The sequence below is a fragment of the Maniola hyperantus genome, chromosome 27 (assembly GCF_902806685.2).
Source record: "Maniola hyperantus chromosome 27, iAphHyp1.2, whole genome shotgun sequence".
Taxonomy (NCBI): Eukaryota; Metazoa; Arthropoda; class Insecta; order Lepidoptera; family Nymphalidae; genus Maniola; species Maniola hyperantus.
Genome location: NC_048562.1, coordinates 2,930,255 through 2,950,059, shown reverse-complemented (window position 1 = coordinate 2,950,059; position 19,805 = coordinate 2,930,255). Strand labels below are relative to the sequence as shown.

Here is a 19,805-nt window from a genome sequence, read left to right as displayed (position 1 = left end):
GACAGACAGACAGACACACTTTCGCATTTATAATATTAGTATGGAAGTATGGATTTTGAATAAGCTTTTTTGACTTTTCGACTTTTGAGGTACGGAACCCTAAAAATCGAGGTTAACTTTTCCGCTCGATCCATACGACCGTGTCATCAGGTTTCGTTCGTTCTTGAGTAAGGTCAATGTTGCATCGAGATGAACCAACGAGCACAATAATTATAGGCAAGGGTTTTCCTTAATAATTAAGATGTATTACAAATTTTCCTTATTCTCGGTTTAAAATCCCAATAGCTCAACGGTTAAACATTTTAAGCCAAAAGGCCGTAGATTTCCACCACGCACCCAATGAGCCTCAATAGCTCAACGGTTGAGGAGCGGACTGAATTCTGAAAGGTCAGCGGTTCAAACCGCATCCGTTGCAAACCCAAGGTTTGAGGGACTAAACGCTGTCATGCCAAACACCATTGCCATGGGTCAAAAATTGTTTTTGACATTATTATTGCTAAGGTAAGCAGAGCATTTCTGCCTTTATGAAGTGCAGGCCACTGTTTGCTCGAGGACCTAAAGTGTTATCTATATTCTATGTCATGCCAGACTTACCTTTCAACGCAATGTGCAGCAGTGATGGCCCAGTTTTCATTCAGCAAGGCGGCCCCGCACTTATGGAGGTAGGTGGAAGTCCGATACTGCCTCAAGGAGATCTGCCAAGGCCACTGTCCAAAGCCAGACTTCGCTCCGCCCACAATTCTGGCTTGGGGCCACATACGTCGGCCACACACTGCCAGCAACATGAGCGTAGAGTTTATAATCATTTTTGTTAACCAAAAAGGTTTTTATCACTAAAAAGTTCGATGACACAAAACTTGTAAAACATCTGAGTGGTGATACAATCTTAAAAGTTTGTTTTAGTTTTAAATTAGACACATTTTAGTAAGTGTTTTTTTATTCACTGAAAGTTCTTTTCTCAAAAAATTTGTTACATTTTTATTTATTCAGTCGTTTCCATAGAGATAGTATCAAAAAAGTGCGATAGAGTAAATTATACTTAAATTTATTATACCTACTTAAATTAGTTTTCTTCACTGATAAATAATTTAAAAAGAAGTAAGTAAATACTTAATTTAAATCAAAATATTTTTATTTCGACAGTAGGTACAAATATCTAGACGCTATCTATAAAAATAGATCGCGTCTACGTTTGCGTGGATTAAGGTTTGTAAAATTTCCGTGGGATATCTATAATTTTTCGCAATAAAAAGTAGCCTATGTCACTCTCCAGATCTTTAACTATAACCAGGTAAAAAATCACGTTGATCCGTTATTCCGTTATAATTTGATTGAAGGTCGAACCAACAAACAAACACACTTTCGCATAATAGGTACGTAGGTAGTAATTCTAAAACTGTAAAAGGTGCTAAAATTATCACTGATTCATAATGTGGTCATTAACACTAAAAATCTAAAACCATGTAAGTATGTATGTCTTGAAAAAATTTATTCACACTAAAATATGAATAAGCCTTTGCGCAATTTTATTTATTTTAATAAAAAAAAAAAATTACATTTTGATGAAGAATTTATGACAAATCAGACAAAATTTCGAGGATCGGAAAAGATCTGTATACGACTTTAGATTTAAAAAATATTTTTATAATAAATTAAAGCTCCATTAATGGATAGATAAATACTTGGATAATAAATTTGTCACAAACAAATGTCAAAAGGTATGGCATTTTATTTTAAATATACTTAAGGGCAATGTCCCTTTTATGGATCACTTTTAATAAAAGCCAAAGTGACACGTATTTAATTCACAATTTAGAGTTCCTAAACACTTGTATAAACACAAAACTGGGTTTCCGCTTAGAAGAAGTAAGTATTATTAATGTACTCATTTTACAGTAATTAATTAACGAATTAGGTACAAATTGCACACGTTTTTGTCGCTTTTGTTCACTTTGTTACTTTTAAATTTTGTTATTACTGTTAAAAACCTAATTTAAGTTATAAGTTAACCACTTTATTGCTTACATCGGGTTACAATTTTCAATCTATCCGTAGTAATGTGTCGATAAATTACCTAGCAATGCTGTTATTTTTGTCAAAAAAGATCATTTAATTTTTGACAAATAACAACGTTTTTAAAAAGACACAATTTTAAAAAGACCTTTTAAAACAAATAAATCATTTCATTTCATTTCATTTCAACGTTGTTTCAACTCAACAACTTATCGACACATTACAGATAGATCGAATATTGAAATCGGATGTCAATCAATCACACGATATTATTTCACATAGAGTTTTATACCGAAAAAAAATATATATCTAACTCTTTGCAGCAACGCTAATTTATCACTATCACTGGCAACAAATAAAATTTTAAACTTCGAACGCGGAACGCTTCACTTGCTTTTTAAATAAAAATCATTTTAATATTAAACGTTCAGGAACACGTCCTTGCGCATTGGCCGTGTGATAGCATCGCGAGAAACTCTTTGTTTGTACATTGTTGGACGAGCGAGGTTATTTTTTATTGTTGTTTATACAAAAAGCCTGGCGGTTATACAATTATACATATCAGGTGCTAGTTCTTTGACCTGAATGCGAGGCGATTGTGAGACGACAGTCGAGATCGGCATGACATTTTTCAGTACTTTTGAGTAAGTATATTCGATCGCGATTTGAGTTTACAATTATTGAAGATATTCATTCTGGTTTTTCGATATCACATTTCGGTTTTATCATCAGATGGTATTTAATGGTGGTGATACACGCGATTTAAATGAATTTAAGCCCGTTCATTAATTAAGTAGCGTGTTTCGTTTTACCCAGCCGAAAATTGAACCCGTACAAGTTACAGCCTGTATCGTTATCAGATAGGGGCCGAAGAGTCTCAGGTTTGATTTTAGCAAAAACATTTTGGTGCTGTTTTTACACGTGGCGTTACTTATGTATGTTTTTCTCTAATCTAGTTTATTGGGAGGCTTCGGCCGTGGCTTGTTACCATCCTACAGGCAAAAGACGTGCCGCCAAGCGCTTTAGCGCTTCCGGTACGATGGCGTCTAGAAACCAAAGGCATGTTGGTTTTAAAAAAACTGCTATACCCCTTCCAGGGTAGCCAGCTTCCATCTTAGCTGCATCATCACTTACCACCAAGTGAGATTGCAGTCAAAGGCTAACTTGTGTATGAATTAAAAACCAGCCAAGTGCGCGTTAGACTCGCGCACCGAGAGTTCCGTACTTGAGTATTTTTTTCGACATTTTGCACGATAAATCAAAAACTTTTGTGCATAAAAATAATTAAAAACAGTTTTAGAATTTACAGGTAAGTAAATACCCCACTTGGTATTTTTTTGTGATGTAACCACAAATTCACGGTTTTTGGATTTTTTCCTTTACTTGTGCTATAAGACCTACCTACCTGCCAAATTTCATGATTCCAGGTCAACGGGAAATACCCTACCTATAGGTTTTCTTGACAGACACGACAGACAGATAAACAGACAGACAGGCAACGAAGTGATCCCATAAGGGTTTCTTTTATCTTTTTGAGGTACGGAACCCTAAGGTACAATATTAATTTTCGTTTCATAAACTAAAGTAGGTACCTACAAGGTACCTACCTACAAAAATAAATTAGCTATTTTATATAATAAACTAGCTGCCCTGGCGAACTTCGTTCCACCTAACAGTCGATTCAAATTTTTTAAATTTTTCTCTCCGTAAAGCGAGGTTTAGACTAGCAAGAACTTCTTGCAAGTTATTCCGCAAGTACTTGCAGAACTGTTTACACTACGAGCAATATATGTATGTACACATGTACATACATATTTTGTGAATTGCGGCAAGTCCAGCAAGTTACAAAACTTGCGGAAGTGAGCTTGACGTGATTGTTGACACGGTAGAAATAGCTGGCGGAATTCAACTTCTGCAAGTTTTGTTGCTAATCAGCCTCGCTTGAACCATCCTCGTACTTCAAGGAATATTATAAAAAAATAATTAGCGAAATCGGGGTTCAGCTGTTCTCGAGATTTGCGATGACCAACACATTTAGTGATTTATTTTTATATTATAGAGATGTATACGAGTAAGTATATAAAATAGTAATGATTGCGAATTACTGCTAATTTTAAACGTGTTGCGGCATAAAAACAATTATAAATATTTGTGTAATTATATCCTATACATATATTATATTATTATGTATGTATATCTTATAACAATTATAAGATAATGGGTGGTTAACCACACGCCGAAAAACATTAGGTATAGGTATGTATTATATTTATTTGTTTAAAAAAATTATATATATATTATATATATATTTATTTATTAAATATTCTATGTAAAGTAGTACCTATAAATTATCTTTAAAAGTTATCCAAATTAATTAAAAAATGTAGGTAACTAATAAGTTTTTTGCAGACTACTTATAACTTCTAAGTAGGTACCTAGTTAGATACTTTTTGTAAATGAACAAAAAACCGATAAAAGGAAAATGACAGGCTTAAATAAAATATTAGCAAAAAAAACTCATCTCATGACATCTTATAATGATCACTGCTAACTATATCATTACAAGTTTATAGAATAAAGGTGATCACACATTATTTCGCGTTGAACGCGTACCTAGTACCCCGCATGTAGTACATACTTAACTACCTGACCTGCTCCGGCTTCGCTCGGGTCATCATCAATCATCATCATCATCATCAACCAATAGACGTCCACAGCTGGACATAGGTCTCTTGTAGGGACTTCCGGCTCCCTGCGACTCGTCTGATGTCGCTTGGGTGGAATTTAGAAAATCGAGATGGGGTTGAATTTCCAAAATTCCTGAAACACTTCATTTGTGACCGAAAACCCAAATACCAATTATCATGCAAATAACTTGATAAATGACGGAGTTTCGTACAAACTTTCATCCCCTATTTAACCCCCTTGGTAGTAGAATATTCAAAAATCGTTAAATAAGTACGTATTTTATTATTTTTAACCGAAAGCTTAAATACCAATTGTTATTGGTATAAATGAGAACCTACTTAGGGCGAGGCCACAACACTGCAGTGCGACATGCCGATGCGTTGACGCAACGCAAAATTTCATCGCTTACGGCATCGTACGAGAAAACTTTTACCATCAATTTAGTGAGCCATGGACCTCACGACACGGATGCTACTTCTACACACACAGCACAGAATGGCACACAGAGAGGTGTGGACTATTTTAACTATGAACACTAGATGGAGCTGCTTTCTAAGAAATAAATTTGACGTGAGATGTAGGCACATCTATTTCAGGTTAATAATCTATGACACCGACTGAACAGGAATACGTCGTCGCATCGCAATTCGCAAGTTTGTACGGTGCGGCACCGCATCGAAAATCTCGTAGTCTTAGTCGAAAAGAGTCGTAGATTTTTACGAACACGCGACGTCGCATCGCAGTATTGTGGTCTCAGCCTAACGCTTGTATGGTGCGCGTATGGAGTGAGGTACGAGTCCCAGTGTCTCATTTTGAAAGATAAAAATCTTGTTTCTTAGAACAAGTAATTAGATTTTATCACTTAACTTTTTATCTTGGAATGTAAGTATCTCTCGTGTAAAAAATAGTAAATTGATTTTTAATGACTAGCATGAAAGTAAAAAAGAATTATCACCACTCAAATATTTACTGTAACAAGTTAGGTAAGGTTAAGATCAAGACACATTGCAGCAGAGTCGAAGCGAAGTGACGCGTATTTTCTAAAATGTTACAAAGTAAACTGAACTGTATTTTCACTACAACTCTATCTCATTATTTAAAAAAAACGCACATACTCATAAGTCTGCGGCCCAGCTAAGAGCGGATGCATGCTGGGGGCGGCCAGCGGGCGCGATACCATATTCTCCGACCCGCTCTCGATTAGGACGCGTCCGCGTGTCTTCCTACCAATTTCTTGTAAATATAAGAGTTTGTTTTACATGCTGGCTGCCTCGCAGGACGCACCCGCTCCCACCTGGACCGCAGACTTAGTTGTGATTATTATCTATCAGTGTTACAATGGCCATTTTTGTAACTGACTGAATTTATGGTATTCTTGCTGAAATTCCGCATTTTAGCTTATAGTCATACATATTCAAACATATTTATCAACATTTTGCATCTTCTCCACTTTAAGTATATTTTTCATAGTTAATTTTCTTGTATTTCTTTTTTCTGTGTTTTTATAAATTGTATCTTATCAGTTAGTTAGTGCATATATTTATTTAAGAATTGTTGTGTACACATATTATTAAGGGTTACCGCTTAGATCTTAATCTATTGTTTTTTATTTTTATTTGGACCATTTATAGTTGAAACCTGTTTTGTGTGCCTTTATAATAAAAATAAAATAAAATATAGTGAAACTCTCACTGTGAGATTGACAGAAAATTAAATTAGAATCGTCGCACTGCTGTAACTGTCAAAACACGGCGGTAGGCTTTCAATTTATTTTGTAGCGTAAAACGCGTCGCTTTGACTCTCCAGTCTCCGGCAATGTGTCTTAAGCCTAAGTTTCCTAATCAGAATAAAGTATACTTTCTACATACCTTCTTTGTAATTGGACATATTGTAGGACTCGGTGGTGGTAGAGACGGTCGAGGTAGAAGCAGGTGTGGTAGGATCTTCTGACGTTACATTGGCAGATTGAGTAGCTTGGTCTTCTGAAAAAATTCAATAAACTATCATTTTAATCCATCGTGAAACTACTGAGCATGGGTTTCTTCTCAGAATGAGACTTGAATGAGAATGAGTTTAGGTCCTAGTCCACTACGCTGAACATTATGAACATTTGAATGAACATTATACCTATCATGATTCTTCTTCGCCGTTAAAGCAAATAATATTTAATTGCTTAGAACGCACATAACTCCAAAAGGTTAGAGGTAGGTACTGACCTCTAACGGTACTTCTATATACAGATAACGCTTGCGTTGTTGTTGAAATTGTTGTTGGTTGTTCCGTCAATACTGGTGTCGTAATCTTAATAACAAGGTTGCCATACTATACCTTTTTTTCGCTGGAGAAAATGCACTTACGCATCCCGTATGGAATGGGGGACTCTCATTGGCGCTGCCACAGGATACCCACTAAAAAATCCAGCGGCACAATCCGGGTCAGGAATGATCCCGGGTATTGGACGCAACTGAGACATTTTAACTTATCGACAGATTATAGATAGATTGATTATAAACTGCAGTAAATAGACTTACCGGTTCCAGTAGCAGAGACGGATGAACTCTCAGTCTTGTTAGAAGGCTCAGTTACATTTGAAATAGGATTAGATGTTGTAAATCCAACACTAGAACTTGTAGTAGGAACTGGCAACGTTATAGGCAACACTTGCATTGTTGAATTATTGCTGTTAGTTGTTCCGTTAATACTGGTATCGTATCTAATCTTAATAAAAGCGTTGCTAAGTAACTCATTGATACGTTACAGATAGATTGATTATAAACCTCAATAATCAAACTTACCGGTTCCAGTAGTAGACACGGATGAACTCTCAGTCTTGTTAGAAGGCTCAGTTACATTTGAAATCGGACTAGATGTTGTCAATCCAACTCTAGAAGTTGCAGTAGGAACTATTGGTGACAATGTTACGTTACCATAAAGTCTGGTACCGGTGCTTCCCTCATCGATACGTTACAGATAGATTGATTATAAATCTCAATAATCAAACTTACCGGTTCCAGTAGTAGACACGGATGAACTCTCAGTCTTGTTAGAAGGCTCAGTTACATTTGAAATAGGATTAAATGTTGTAAATCCAACACTAGAAGTTGTAGTAGGAACTGGCAACGTTATAGGCAACACTTGCGTTGTTGAATTATTGCTGTTAGTTGTTCCGTTAATACTGGTATCGTATCTAATCTTAATAAAAGCGTTGCTAAGTAACTCATCGATACGTTACAGATAGATTGATTATAAACCTCAATAATCAAACTTACCGGTTCCAGTAGTAGACACGGATGAACTCTCAGTCTTGTTAGAAGGCTCAGTTACATTTGAAATCGGACTAGATGTTGTCAATCCAACTCTAGAAGTTGCAGTTGGAACTATTGGTGACAATGTTACGTTACCATGAAGTCTGGTACCGGTGCTTCCCTCATCGATACGTTACAGATAGATTGATTATAAATCTCAATAATCAAACTTACCGGTTCCAGTAGTAGACACGGATGAACTCTCAGTCTTGTTAGAAGGCTCAGTTACATTTGAAATCGGACTAGATGTCAGTCCAATACTAGAAGTTGTAGTAGGAACTGTTGGTGACAATGTTACGTTAACCGTGAACTCTAGTATGGGAGCTTCTGTTACAGGCAACGCTTGTGTTGTCGTTGTTGAAATTGTTGTTGGTTCCGTCAATACTGGTGTTGTAATCTTTGTTGTTTCAACTGATGATGTTTCAACGATTGTTGTCGGTTGCTCCGTGGTCGTGGTTGTTGTAGATTGTGTCGTTGTTGTTGGGGTTTCTGTTGTTGTTGTTGTTGTTGATGTTGTTTCCGGTTTCGGTTGTATCGTAGATATTAAGATCCATCCTTCTGGTGGCGTTATTGGTGACCATACGTCTGCAAAGTTTTTAAGTTAAAGTTAAGTAATTTTATTCAATGATTCATTCAATTCCTACTCACTTTTTCTCTGAAATTACTGTTAAGTTATTTTAATAATTTCTTCATCATTAGAAAGCTACTTTATCCAGAATAACTTAAAAGCTATAAATATTATGTAGACCGTAGGTGTATATTATGTACCTACCTAGGTATGGAATTAGCTAGTAGGTACCTACATCTCTATATATTAAAATGAATCGCTAAATGTGTTGCTGATCGCAAATCTCGAGAACAGCTGAACCGATTTCTCTAATTATTTTTTATAATATTCCTTGAAGTACGAGGATGGTTCTTACGGAGAGAAAAATTTAAAAAATTTTAATCGACTCTTAGGCGGAACGAAGTTCGCCAGGGCAGCTAGTATTTTATAAAATAAACTACCGATTTCTAGTCCGTACAAATTGAGAACTCACTCGCCATTTTAACTTTATGTGTCAACTGTCATGTCAAAAGTACGATTCACCTTTAAAATGAGTACCTAGTAAAATCGTACTTTTGACATGACAGTTGACACAAAGTTAAAATGGCGAGTGAAATCTCATTTTGCACGCGTTATAATATTTCGAAAACTTTGTGTAAAAAAATTTGTAAAAAAAACTTTTATACGCCTACGCAGTACGCACGTCTGTCTGACCAAAATTAAATGGAAAAAATACGTATCGAATTGAGAAACTTTCTTTTTGAAGTCGGTTAAAAATAAAAGGTCTACTCCAATAGAGAAAGACGAAAGTAGTCTTGCGTGCTAAACTAAAAATCGTTTTGTCTACGCATCCCTGTCACGTATCTAGGTCGAAGACGAGCAGAGCCGGGTCAACGGAGTATCTGTATTTATTGTTGAGGTGAAATTCTGTTCACTTTCGACAGCAGTACCTAATGGTTAGACGCCACTATCGGGATTCAGACCTTTTGGGAGCGTCCATAAATTACGTGTGCTGTTTTTTTTTGGATTTTCTGACCCTCCCTCCCCCCCTGGTGAGATGTCGTGAGATTTTATTCAACCCCCCTCCCCCATCCCTCAATCTCACGTGAGATTTTTCAAAATGTGGGTTTCTTACGTAAACGCGTTGGAGTGTTATTGTAAAAAGAAAAAAAAATTGCTTCGTGCTTTTATTTAGACTAGTCAAGACTAGTAATCAATATTGCTGAGAGTTATAAGTGTAAGAAAAATGTAACAATAGAATATCATCTTAATCGTATTACGATTAAGCTTAAGATTAAATCTTAAGCATGTACAATCTGGATTAAATGGACCAAAATGGTATAATTTTTTTTGTTTCAATCAGAAAAAAAATTGCGTGATATTTGCCGAGACCCCCACTCTCCAACGTAAGATTAGATGAGATTTGACTCGACCCCCTCACCCCCTTAAACATCTCACGTAATTTATGGACGCCCCCTTTGGAGTTAAGTATTAATTGATACCTCCACGCATTCCTGAGAAAGAGGGTCTTGCTTGACAGACATACGGACAAACAGAGTGAGTACAGACAGGCGGAAAACATATTGTGACCCTACTAGTGTTCCTTTTTGCCTTTTAAGGTACGGAACCCTAAAAATGGATCAAGCAATTGGGTATAACTTTTAAGAACTTCAATTAAGAACATACCTATCAATTATTATTTATTACCTACATACAGATTGTAGACAATTACAGTTTGACCGCCTTTTATTTTTTTTAATTTCACCCACGCAAAGATCAATGGCCATTCACTGGTAGGTATAAGGTGTTGAAATGTATTCATTATCTACACACGGCAATGGACATGGATAATATACCTATCTACAAAGTACGCTGGAAGAGATGTGCCATACAAAATTACAGTTATTTATGTGCCGATTCGAAGCGCCCCACCGATCGTACCGGGAATTTAAATTGACGCTGTATCAAAATGGTCTTCGTGTTGACACCATGTTGATAACATTTAGTTCCGAGTACGCTCACATGACGCTCCCCTCATATATTATACTAGCTTATGCTCGCGACTTCATCCGCGTGGACTACACAAATTTCAAACCCCTATTTCACCCCCTTAGGGGTTGAGTTTTTAAAAATCCTTTCTTAGCGGTTGCCTACGTCATAATAGCTATCTGCGTGCCAAATTTTAGCCCGATACGTCCAGTAGTTTGAGCTGTCTGTTGATAGATTAGATCAGTCAGTCAATCAGTCACCTTTTTCTTTTATATATTTAGAGTACCTACGCGACAGGTCGAGTAGTCAGTGACCCGGTGCGGGCAAACGCAGGTGACGTGCGGGTGTGCTGGGTGTCCCAGCGCCTCATACCCCGATTGCCATCTCAACCTGTCGCGGACTATACATCCTACCCTACTCTATGCTCACTGCTGCTATCAGCGCCAAAATGACGCAAATCAAGTTGCTTTAAAAACAAATCGGCATTTGCAGGTCCAGCGTACATGTAATAGAACTTAGAAAAGGTCAGTGTCTACACTGTATACTTATTTATCTAACACAAAGTCATCTTAGTCATCTGTTCCGAATTCTTGGAAAGTTTTGACTCATTCGTAATTATTGGAAGTATTTTATCGAATGCTTTCGATTGATTCATAGATTTCTTTCCTGCCTTAGCGTTTCGTGCGGCAATGTGCCATGACCCTAAGGCACTGTGTACTTGAAATAAACCTATTATCTACTTAAGTACGGTCATTATAAAGTCGCTAAACGCAGCAAATCATGATTCATGATCAACCCAGAGCACTCTCTCAATATGAGAAGGGTCATAGTCCACTACGCTGGCCAAGTGCGTATTGGCAGACTTCACACACCTTTGAGAACACTATGGAGAACTCTCAGGCATGCAGGTTTCCTCACAATGTTTTCCTTCACCGTTAAAGAAATTGATATTTAATTAGTTAAATATGGTTAAAACGCACATAACTCCGAAAAGTTAGAAGTGTCTGACCGAGATCGAACCCCCGACCCTTTTAGGAGGCGTCGTTCTAACCTAAGGCCACAGCCTAAGGCTAAGGCTATCACAGCTATAAAACGTAGCACTTAACAATTCGAGATGTTATCTTTATTTCTGGTATATAAGTTGATATAATTAGCAGTTTTTTGACCCGTTTCTTATAGAGAGAGAGCCAGCGCGAGCCAGACCTGTGTGATTTTATAAAAGCTTTGTGATTTTATACCTGTATTGTAACACTGGGAGGAAAGTTTGTTTGGATCATGATGGCTTTGGGAGATAACAGGTAATAAAGGTGTAAAAAATCTTACCTCAAAGTATAAAGTCAATTTTTTTTATATTTTCCTCGTGGCAATCCCCTGCCAGACGCCCTTAAAGTTTAATAAATTGTTAAACTTTAAGGGTTTTTGGCAGGGGGTTGCCACGATACTGTGTCTGGCAATGCATGACGTGATTTCTAATAATATTCCGAAAAAATAAATGAAAAAATAGACTTTATTCGTTGGCAAAAGATTTTATACGTCTTTGTTACCTATTATTTGCCAAAGTCACCATGATACAAACTTCATAGTCGCTGATTCTGTGTTGGCGACAATACGTAGGGAAAATTTCAGCTTTTATAAAATAACGAAGGTCTGGCACACGCTGGCTCTTAGTCCATCGAGTAATGCAATGAATTTAAATGTGCAATAATATCGTATTCACTTGCAAATCTAAACTTTTCGGGTATACCAAATACGTTTGGGTACTTTACTGTGTAAACTCTTGTGGGTACACTAAACTCTTGTAAAATATCTGCGTGTAGTTACCTAAATTAAATTTTGCTCCCCATTCCTGCATTATTTAATTATTAACCGACTTCAAAAAAAGGAGGAGGTTCTCAATTCGTCGGAATCTTTTTTTTTTTTTTTTTTTTTTTTTTTTTTTTTTTAATGTATGTTCCCCGATTACTCAAAAACGCCTGGACCGATTTTGAAAATTCTATTTTGTTTGAAAGGGTATACTTCAAAATTGGTCCCATTTCAATTTGGTGAAGATCTGATGAACATCTTCGAAGATAGATACTGGAACTCCTCAACGGATAAGAGTAAATTGCTCGCGATCAGTGTAATAGCTTAGTAAACAGTAGATTTTAACCAGTCATAGCATAATTCCATGGGGCCACAAAAAATTGTGAAATAAAATTTTTTTACAAAAAAAAAAAAAACCGACTTCGTTACATAAACACTAAAAATTGAAAAATAATTTAATTTATTACCGAATATATTATGTATACAAGAGTTAATATAGTTCCATAATAATACTTTTTGGTGCCGGTGCCAATTAGCTTTAGCTGCGCGAATCGTCTAGACTTCATATTTTTATGGGACTCCACAATGGCACCTCATTTACAATAAAGACTAGCTGACACGCCCCGGCTTCGCTCGGGTGGAGTTTAGAAAATTGAAGGGGAGGTTGAATTAAATCTTTCTCTCCGTAAGAACCATCCTCGTACTTCAAGGAATATTATAAAAAAAGAATTAGCGAAATCGGTTCAGCGGTTCTCGAGATTTGCGAGATCACATTTAGTGATTCATTTTTATATTATTCAAAATAAATTATTCTTATTCTTATTCTTATTATAGAAGATTACTGATATGATACCACAAAAAAAATATCGTGAAAAATAAATAAAAAAATCCTATATTTTGTAAAAGTTCACGATATATTGCAAATAAAACATCTGACTGACGCTAGGGGTCAACGAACGTTGTGTATGTAGGCCACTCGAAGTCAATGCTACGCCGTAGGTGGGTCATTGACCCGAGATTTGCACGCTATATATTGCGGGTTTGTAAAATACTAAACCACTAAAACTACAAAATAGGCAAATGGTTATTGGTATTGGATTGTGTTTAGGTCAATAACGCTAAGTTTTTGCTAGCGTTCTGGTTACACCCTGTATAAGACAAAAACTTACCTTCTGGTGTAGGCGTAGTAGTAGGCGTAGTAGTAGGCGTAGTAGTAGGCGTAGTAGTAGGCGTAGTAGTAGGCGTAGTAGTAGGCGTAGTAGTAGGCGTAGTAGTAGGCTTAGAAGTAGGCGTAGTAGCGGCAGGAACTTTGGAGTCTTCCACAGCGTTCGTCCAAGTCATAAAAGGCGGAAAATCTGTAGACGACGAAGGTTTTGTTGTTTTAGGAATTTCAACTTCAGTCACTGGTCTTAAGGTCTCTTTTTCCGTAACCTCCTCTTGTAAAGTAACGTTGTCTGTAATTGGTTCTTGTGGTATATCTTTCTCTGTTACAATTTCTTTAGACGGTTCTACAGTTGGTTCTGTTTCTGTGAGTTCTGTTGTTGTTGTTATTTTATCTTTAACTGTTGTCGTAGTTGTTACTTTATCTTGTAATGTTGTTGTTAATGTATCTTTTACTGTTGTTGATGAAGTTCTATCCATCACTGTCGTTGTTGTCGCTTTTTCAGTTATGATTTCTGTTGAAGGTGAAGATATTGGTAAAGCTGTTTCTGTAGCAATACTTTCTGTTGTTTCTATCATTTTTTCTGTTGTTGTTGTTGGCATTTGTGTGGTTGTTGTTGTAGTCGATACTGTTGTTGTCGGACTAGGTGGTAATGTTGTTACTGTCGTAGATACAGTAGTTGGTGGTGTTTCCTCTGGTTTTGATGATGTTGTGTTAATATAAGTGATTGTTGACACAGACGGTCGTGTAAAAAGTGGTCCGTTGCTAGTGGATGGTGGTAAAATTGTAATATTTAATCTTGGTGGTATAGGTAGAGGTTTTTTCGTAGACGGTCTTTTTGGAGGTAGTCTGTATGGAGGTTTTCTGGTAGTGTTGAACGGTAAGATCGGTTTCGTAGGTCTAGGTTTGATACTTATATGCGTAGGTCTCGTGAAATTATTTGGTCTGTACGTTGGTCTTGGTTTATAAGTAGGCTTGATTGGTTTTCTCGTAGGTTTTATTGGTTTTTCTGAGGTTGCCTGTTCAGTGGTGATTACAGATTCTGTTGTAGGTTTTGAAGCTTCTGGTTTTCCGGTTCCAACATCGTTAGATACAGTTTGAAAAGTAAAAAGTTTGACTGGTATTTCTGTAGCATCATTAAGTTTAGTTGGTTGGGTCGTTAAAGTTTCTTTTGTTATGGTTGTGTCTGTTTGTATTTTAGGATCATCATTTTCATTTACTACTTTATTGCTAAGCGTGGTCGGTTCTTCTGATTTAGTTTCTATAACATTTGGTTCTGTACGTTCTTCAACTGTTGTTGTCTTATCTGTTGATATTGCTTCAGTGACAGGTTTGTTACCATATTTACTAGTTACTTTATTATTATTTGTTACTGTCACTTTATTTATCCCAGTGTCATGTTTATTTGGGTACACAGCGTCGGGAATTTTACTGACGGTGCTGTGAACTTTGTCTTCTGTTAGAGGATGAACAAAATTGGCACTGTCTATTGAGTTATCTTCTATATTATTACCGACAATCTGTGGTAAGGTTGTTTTATCGGCTATCTGGCAGCAGGAGCCGAAGTAAAATCTGTCTATACACGTTCCTAGATGTGTCCCGTTGGTTTTGAGGCAGTCTATCGCGAACATACATAGCCCTTCTTGGCCTGTACTTCTTGATATGCACGGCAAGTGTCTTATATTCCTAGCTAGGGGCACTGGACCTGTAACAAAAGACAAAAATATGTTAATAACATTGAAAGCATTCTTGCTGATTCTTCTCGGTAGGAAAGGCATTCCGATCCAGTGATAGATGCATTTGACGATTCAAAAGTGTGTGAATTTTAATTGAACAAAAATATTTAAATTTTTTGAAATAATTTTTTTTTTTGGAAACGATGAGTTTCACAAGATTCGGGGTATGTCGTATCATAATATGGCATTTGTTCGAGCGGCGACCACGAAGCGACTAGCTCGAAACGTACAATCAAATCGATCGTATGATTCCGTGTCACTAAAAAAGATAAATGTATTAATAGTTGATCGCTGACTCTATACAAATACCGACGAGAACTCTCTCTTCATTAGTTTGTCGCAGCTACTAAAGAAAAAAACTCGCTAAGCGATGCTCGATTGACGGTCAAAACGCTCGCGCAGTTTGCGCAGAAATTAAATATACTTACCTACCTATATTAAATCAGTAAATCTTTTTACTAATTAAATATCTTTTTGTATTATTATATTATCCCCTCATTTTAAAAAGAATCGCAATTCAATTTATAAAAAACTAACATTCGTATGAGATGTAAAAAATCCGCATGTTTGTAAATATTAATCATAAGTCAACGATGGATCTATACTAAGTATAATATTATAATAATTCTCGAACTGTGAAAAAAAATCATTACTATTCCAAGATCAAGAATTCCTACGAAATAAGTATTCTGAAATAGCATTTGGCTTTATTGTAATGTAGCGACATCTATTTTGTTATTGATGAAACAGGTTATACAAATCAATTGATTTGAGATAGATGGCGTTAGACGATCAAATCAAACATCAAACAATGAAATTCCAATTACTCACATACTATCACAGACTGATTATTTACCTCAATGCATACTATATTATAAGTTCAGAAACATATTTTTCTAAAGATATAAGACGCCGAAAAGTCAGAGCTATAAGTAATATACAATATTTTATGTAATAAATACGTAAGAAAGAAATAAATAGAACTGAATAAAAAGCAATAAATTAAAAAAACTAAAATCAATATTTATTATCATGACGCGCGTTGAAGTCTTTAATATGGCACCCAAAAACTTATATTTAAAAGAATTCAACGCGTTTTAGTTTTGATGAATGAATATTGCAACGCCCCACTACTATATTATTACAGTTCTTGCAATTCACGAAGGCTAGTGAACTTTACTGGTGGTGACGTCGTTTACATGGTCATTGCGTAAGTGTGCGTGCATGTCGGACCAATCAGTCGCGGGAAAGCGCTGTCAAACGCACACATTTATAGTGTACCTTACGTATACCGATACGACTTTATTTTTATTTATTTTTTATTCAGATACAAGTTAGACCTTGACTGCAATCTCACCTGATGGTAAGTGATGATGCAGTCTAAGATGATAGCAGGCTAACCCGGAAGGGGTATGGCAGTTTTTATTAAACCCATACACCTTTGGTTTCTACACGGCATCGTACCGGAACGCTAAATCGCTTGGCGGCACGGCTTTGCCGGTAGGGTGGTAACTAGCCACGGCCGAAGCCTCCCACCAGACCAGACCAGAAATTTAGAAATTATAAAATTCCAAACCCCTGCCAGGAATCGAACTTAAACACAAGCATGAGTCAGTGGCCTTCGTGAAATGCAAGAACTAAGTATACTAGCTGAAATGTCCCGGCTTCGATCGAGTAGTATTTTTGAAAATCAGTGAGAGGGCGAAATTCCCCAAAATATTAAAACGTCATACTTCCTTAACTTTTTCATTTTTAGGGTTCCGTGTCTCAAAAGGAAAAACGGAACTCTTATAGGATCACTGTGTTAACTGAACAAAGTGATCCTATCTAATCCGCACTTAGGCAGCCTGGCGGACTACGGCCGAACTCTTCCCATACCAAGAAGAGACCAGTACTCTGTGCACGTGAGGCTGCTAGGATTTCAAACTCAAACTCAAACTCAAATTATTTATTCAGAATAGGTAAAATTTTACGCTTCCTGATTGTCATAGTTTTTATTTGTAAGATGACATAGTGGTGATAATTAATACGTACCTACTTAAAACTAAAGCTATGAGGGTTCCAAACGCGCCCAGGTCTGAGAAGAGCCCACAACAAACTGATTGATCACGATGATGATGATGATGATACCTACATTTGATAGAAGTAAAAATTCTAATCATGAAAGCATCAAGTTTGTTAATTAAAAACCCATTTGCATAATTTCTGGTTGTTTTGACCTTTCTAAACTAGATTGCAGGATTATCATTGCCTAGAATCTAGATGATGCCTGAAGCTGTGCTAGCCTAGTGGTTAGGACGTCCGCCTCCTAATCGGAGGTTGGGGGTGCGATTCCGGGCACGCACCTCTAACTTTTCGGAGTTATATGTGCGTCTTATGTGTGTAATTACTTACTTACTTAATTATCAAACAATATCCCCTCGCAATCCGCATATGACCAGCGTGGTAGACTATGGCCAAAACCCTTCTCACTCTGAGAGGAGACCCGTGGTCTGTAGTGAGCCGGTGATGGGTTGATCGTGATGATGATGATGATCCCCTCGCACACGATATAGCCACGCGCGATGCGCCCAATGTCGCCATGTGCAAGGGTCAATAGCCTGATTATAATTGTCTAAATTTTATCATAATAGGTGTAGCCAACATCATAACATCATATGTAATAATCCGTGAATCCACGGACTCTCTTGCCAAAGGAGCTCTGGTAGGCTGTTTAGGCATGGCTCTCTTAACGATACAATTAAAAGAGCTCTTGCCACCATAAATATTCCTGCGCTCATTGAGCCGGCAGGGATTAGTCGGGATGATGGCAAGAGACCTGATGGATTGACGCTGGTTCCCTGGGAACGGGGACGGGCGCTAATGTGGGACGCAACTTGCGTTGACACATTGGCCCCGTGTCATATCAGGAAGACAGCATCAAGACCGGGAGCCGCAGCAGAAACAGCTGAAAACGGCAAGCGGCGCAAGTATGCCTCTCTTATAGAGAGTTACATTTTTGTGCCGTTTGCCGTGGAGACCCTGGGGCCATGGAGTCTTAGTGCTAAAATTTTTTTACGAGACATTTCACCGCGATTAATAGCCTCATCTGGTGACAGAAGGGCTGGCTCATTTTTTGCGCAACGGATCAGCCTGGCTGTCCAGCGCGGAAATGCAGCCAGTATTCTTGGCACCATTCCACGCGGTCATGATTTATATAGTAATTAGATAAGGCTAGCTTTAAGTTTTATAGTTTTATTGTAATAATCCGTGAAATAAATTTTGTTACAATGTCATCGTTTTGACGACCTCCCTGGCGCAATGGTAAGCACTGTGGTCTTATTAGTGGGAGGTCCCGATTCCTGGCAGGGATTTGGAATTTTATCATTTCTATATTTGTGGTCTGGTCTGGTCGGCTTCGGCCGTGGCTAGTTACCACCCTACCGGCAAAGCTGTGCCGCCAAGCGATTAAGCGTTCCGGTACGATGCCGTGTAGAAACCAAAGGGGCAGGCCGCAGGAGCTTTAATAAAAACTGCCATACCTGTTCCAGGTTAGCCCGCTTCCATCTAAGACTGCATCATCACTTACCACCAGGTGAGATTGCAGTCAAGGGCTAACATGTATCTGAATAAAAAATATTATTTATTCTAGACTAGATTACACCCGCGGCTTCGCCCGCGTGGATAGGTTTTAAAAATCCCGTGGGTACGTTTGATTTTCTAGGACAAAAAGTATCCTATCCGTAGTAGCCCGTCCCCGGGATGCAAGGTAACTAGTAAAACATTTAAACTTATTTTATTTAAGATTCTTAAAAATCCCATGGGATCAGCACGATTTAGGAATTCAATTCCTTACAGCATCAGGGATGAGGGGTTGTGTCCTCTAGTTCAACGATAAAATCTTGAGTATTTTAGAGTCTCAACCGCGACGCGTGCGCGAACTGACTTCTTGAAAAAGGAACCCGGATGAGTTCGAAACTAGTCGGACTAACATCGACTAAACACGTGAGTATAATAGCCGTCCGTGAGATATACATATAAATCTTATATAAATCTCTCATATAAATCTTACGTACTTTACGTTATTGTTTTGTTACTTTAGTCCATAAATTACGTGAGGTGTTTTTTTGAATCTTCTGTCCCTCCCTCCCCCCCTGGTAAGATGTCGTGAGATTTTATTCAACTCCCTCCCCCATCCCCCAATCTCACGTGAGATTTTTGGTAATGTGGGTTTCTTACGTAAACGCGTTGGATTGTTATTGTAAAAAGAAAAAAAAATTGCTTCGTGCTTTTATCTACGACTAGCTGTTAAGACTAGTATATTGACTAGACAATAATATTACTGAGAGTTATAAGTGTAATAAAAATTTAACAATAGAAGACTTAAATCGTATTACGATTACACTTAAGATTAAATCTTAAGCATGTACAATCTGGATTAAATGGACCAAAATAGTATAATTTTTTTTTTGTTTCAAACAGAAAAAAAATTGCGTGATATTTGCCGAGACCCCCCTGTCTCCAACGTAAGTTTAGATGAGATTTGACTCGACCCCCTCCCCCCCTTAAACATCTCACGTAAT

General features: G+C 37.3%; 1 protein-coding gene across 1 annotated transcript in view; it reads right to left on the bottom strand.

The window, feature by feature from the left end:
• Np (serine protease notopleural) overlaps positions 1-19,805 on the bottom strand; it is a 37,985-nt gene that overhangs the window by 4,407 nt on the left and 13,773 nt on the right. The window contains exons 3-6 of the mRNA XM_069507881.1: positions 13,515-15,212; positions 8,181-8,591; positions 6,570-6,683; positions 595-772 (exon numbers count right to left, since the gene is read on the bottom strand). Of these exons, the coding sequence (XP_069363982.1) occupies positions 595-772; positions 6,570-6,683; positions 8,181-8,591; positions 13,515-15,212 (2,401 nt within the window). The remainder of the gene's footprint in view (positions 1-594; positions 773-6,569; positions 6,684-8,180; positions 8,592-13,514; positions 15,213-19,805) is intronic.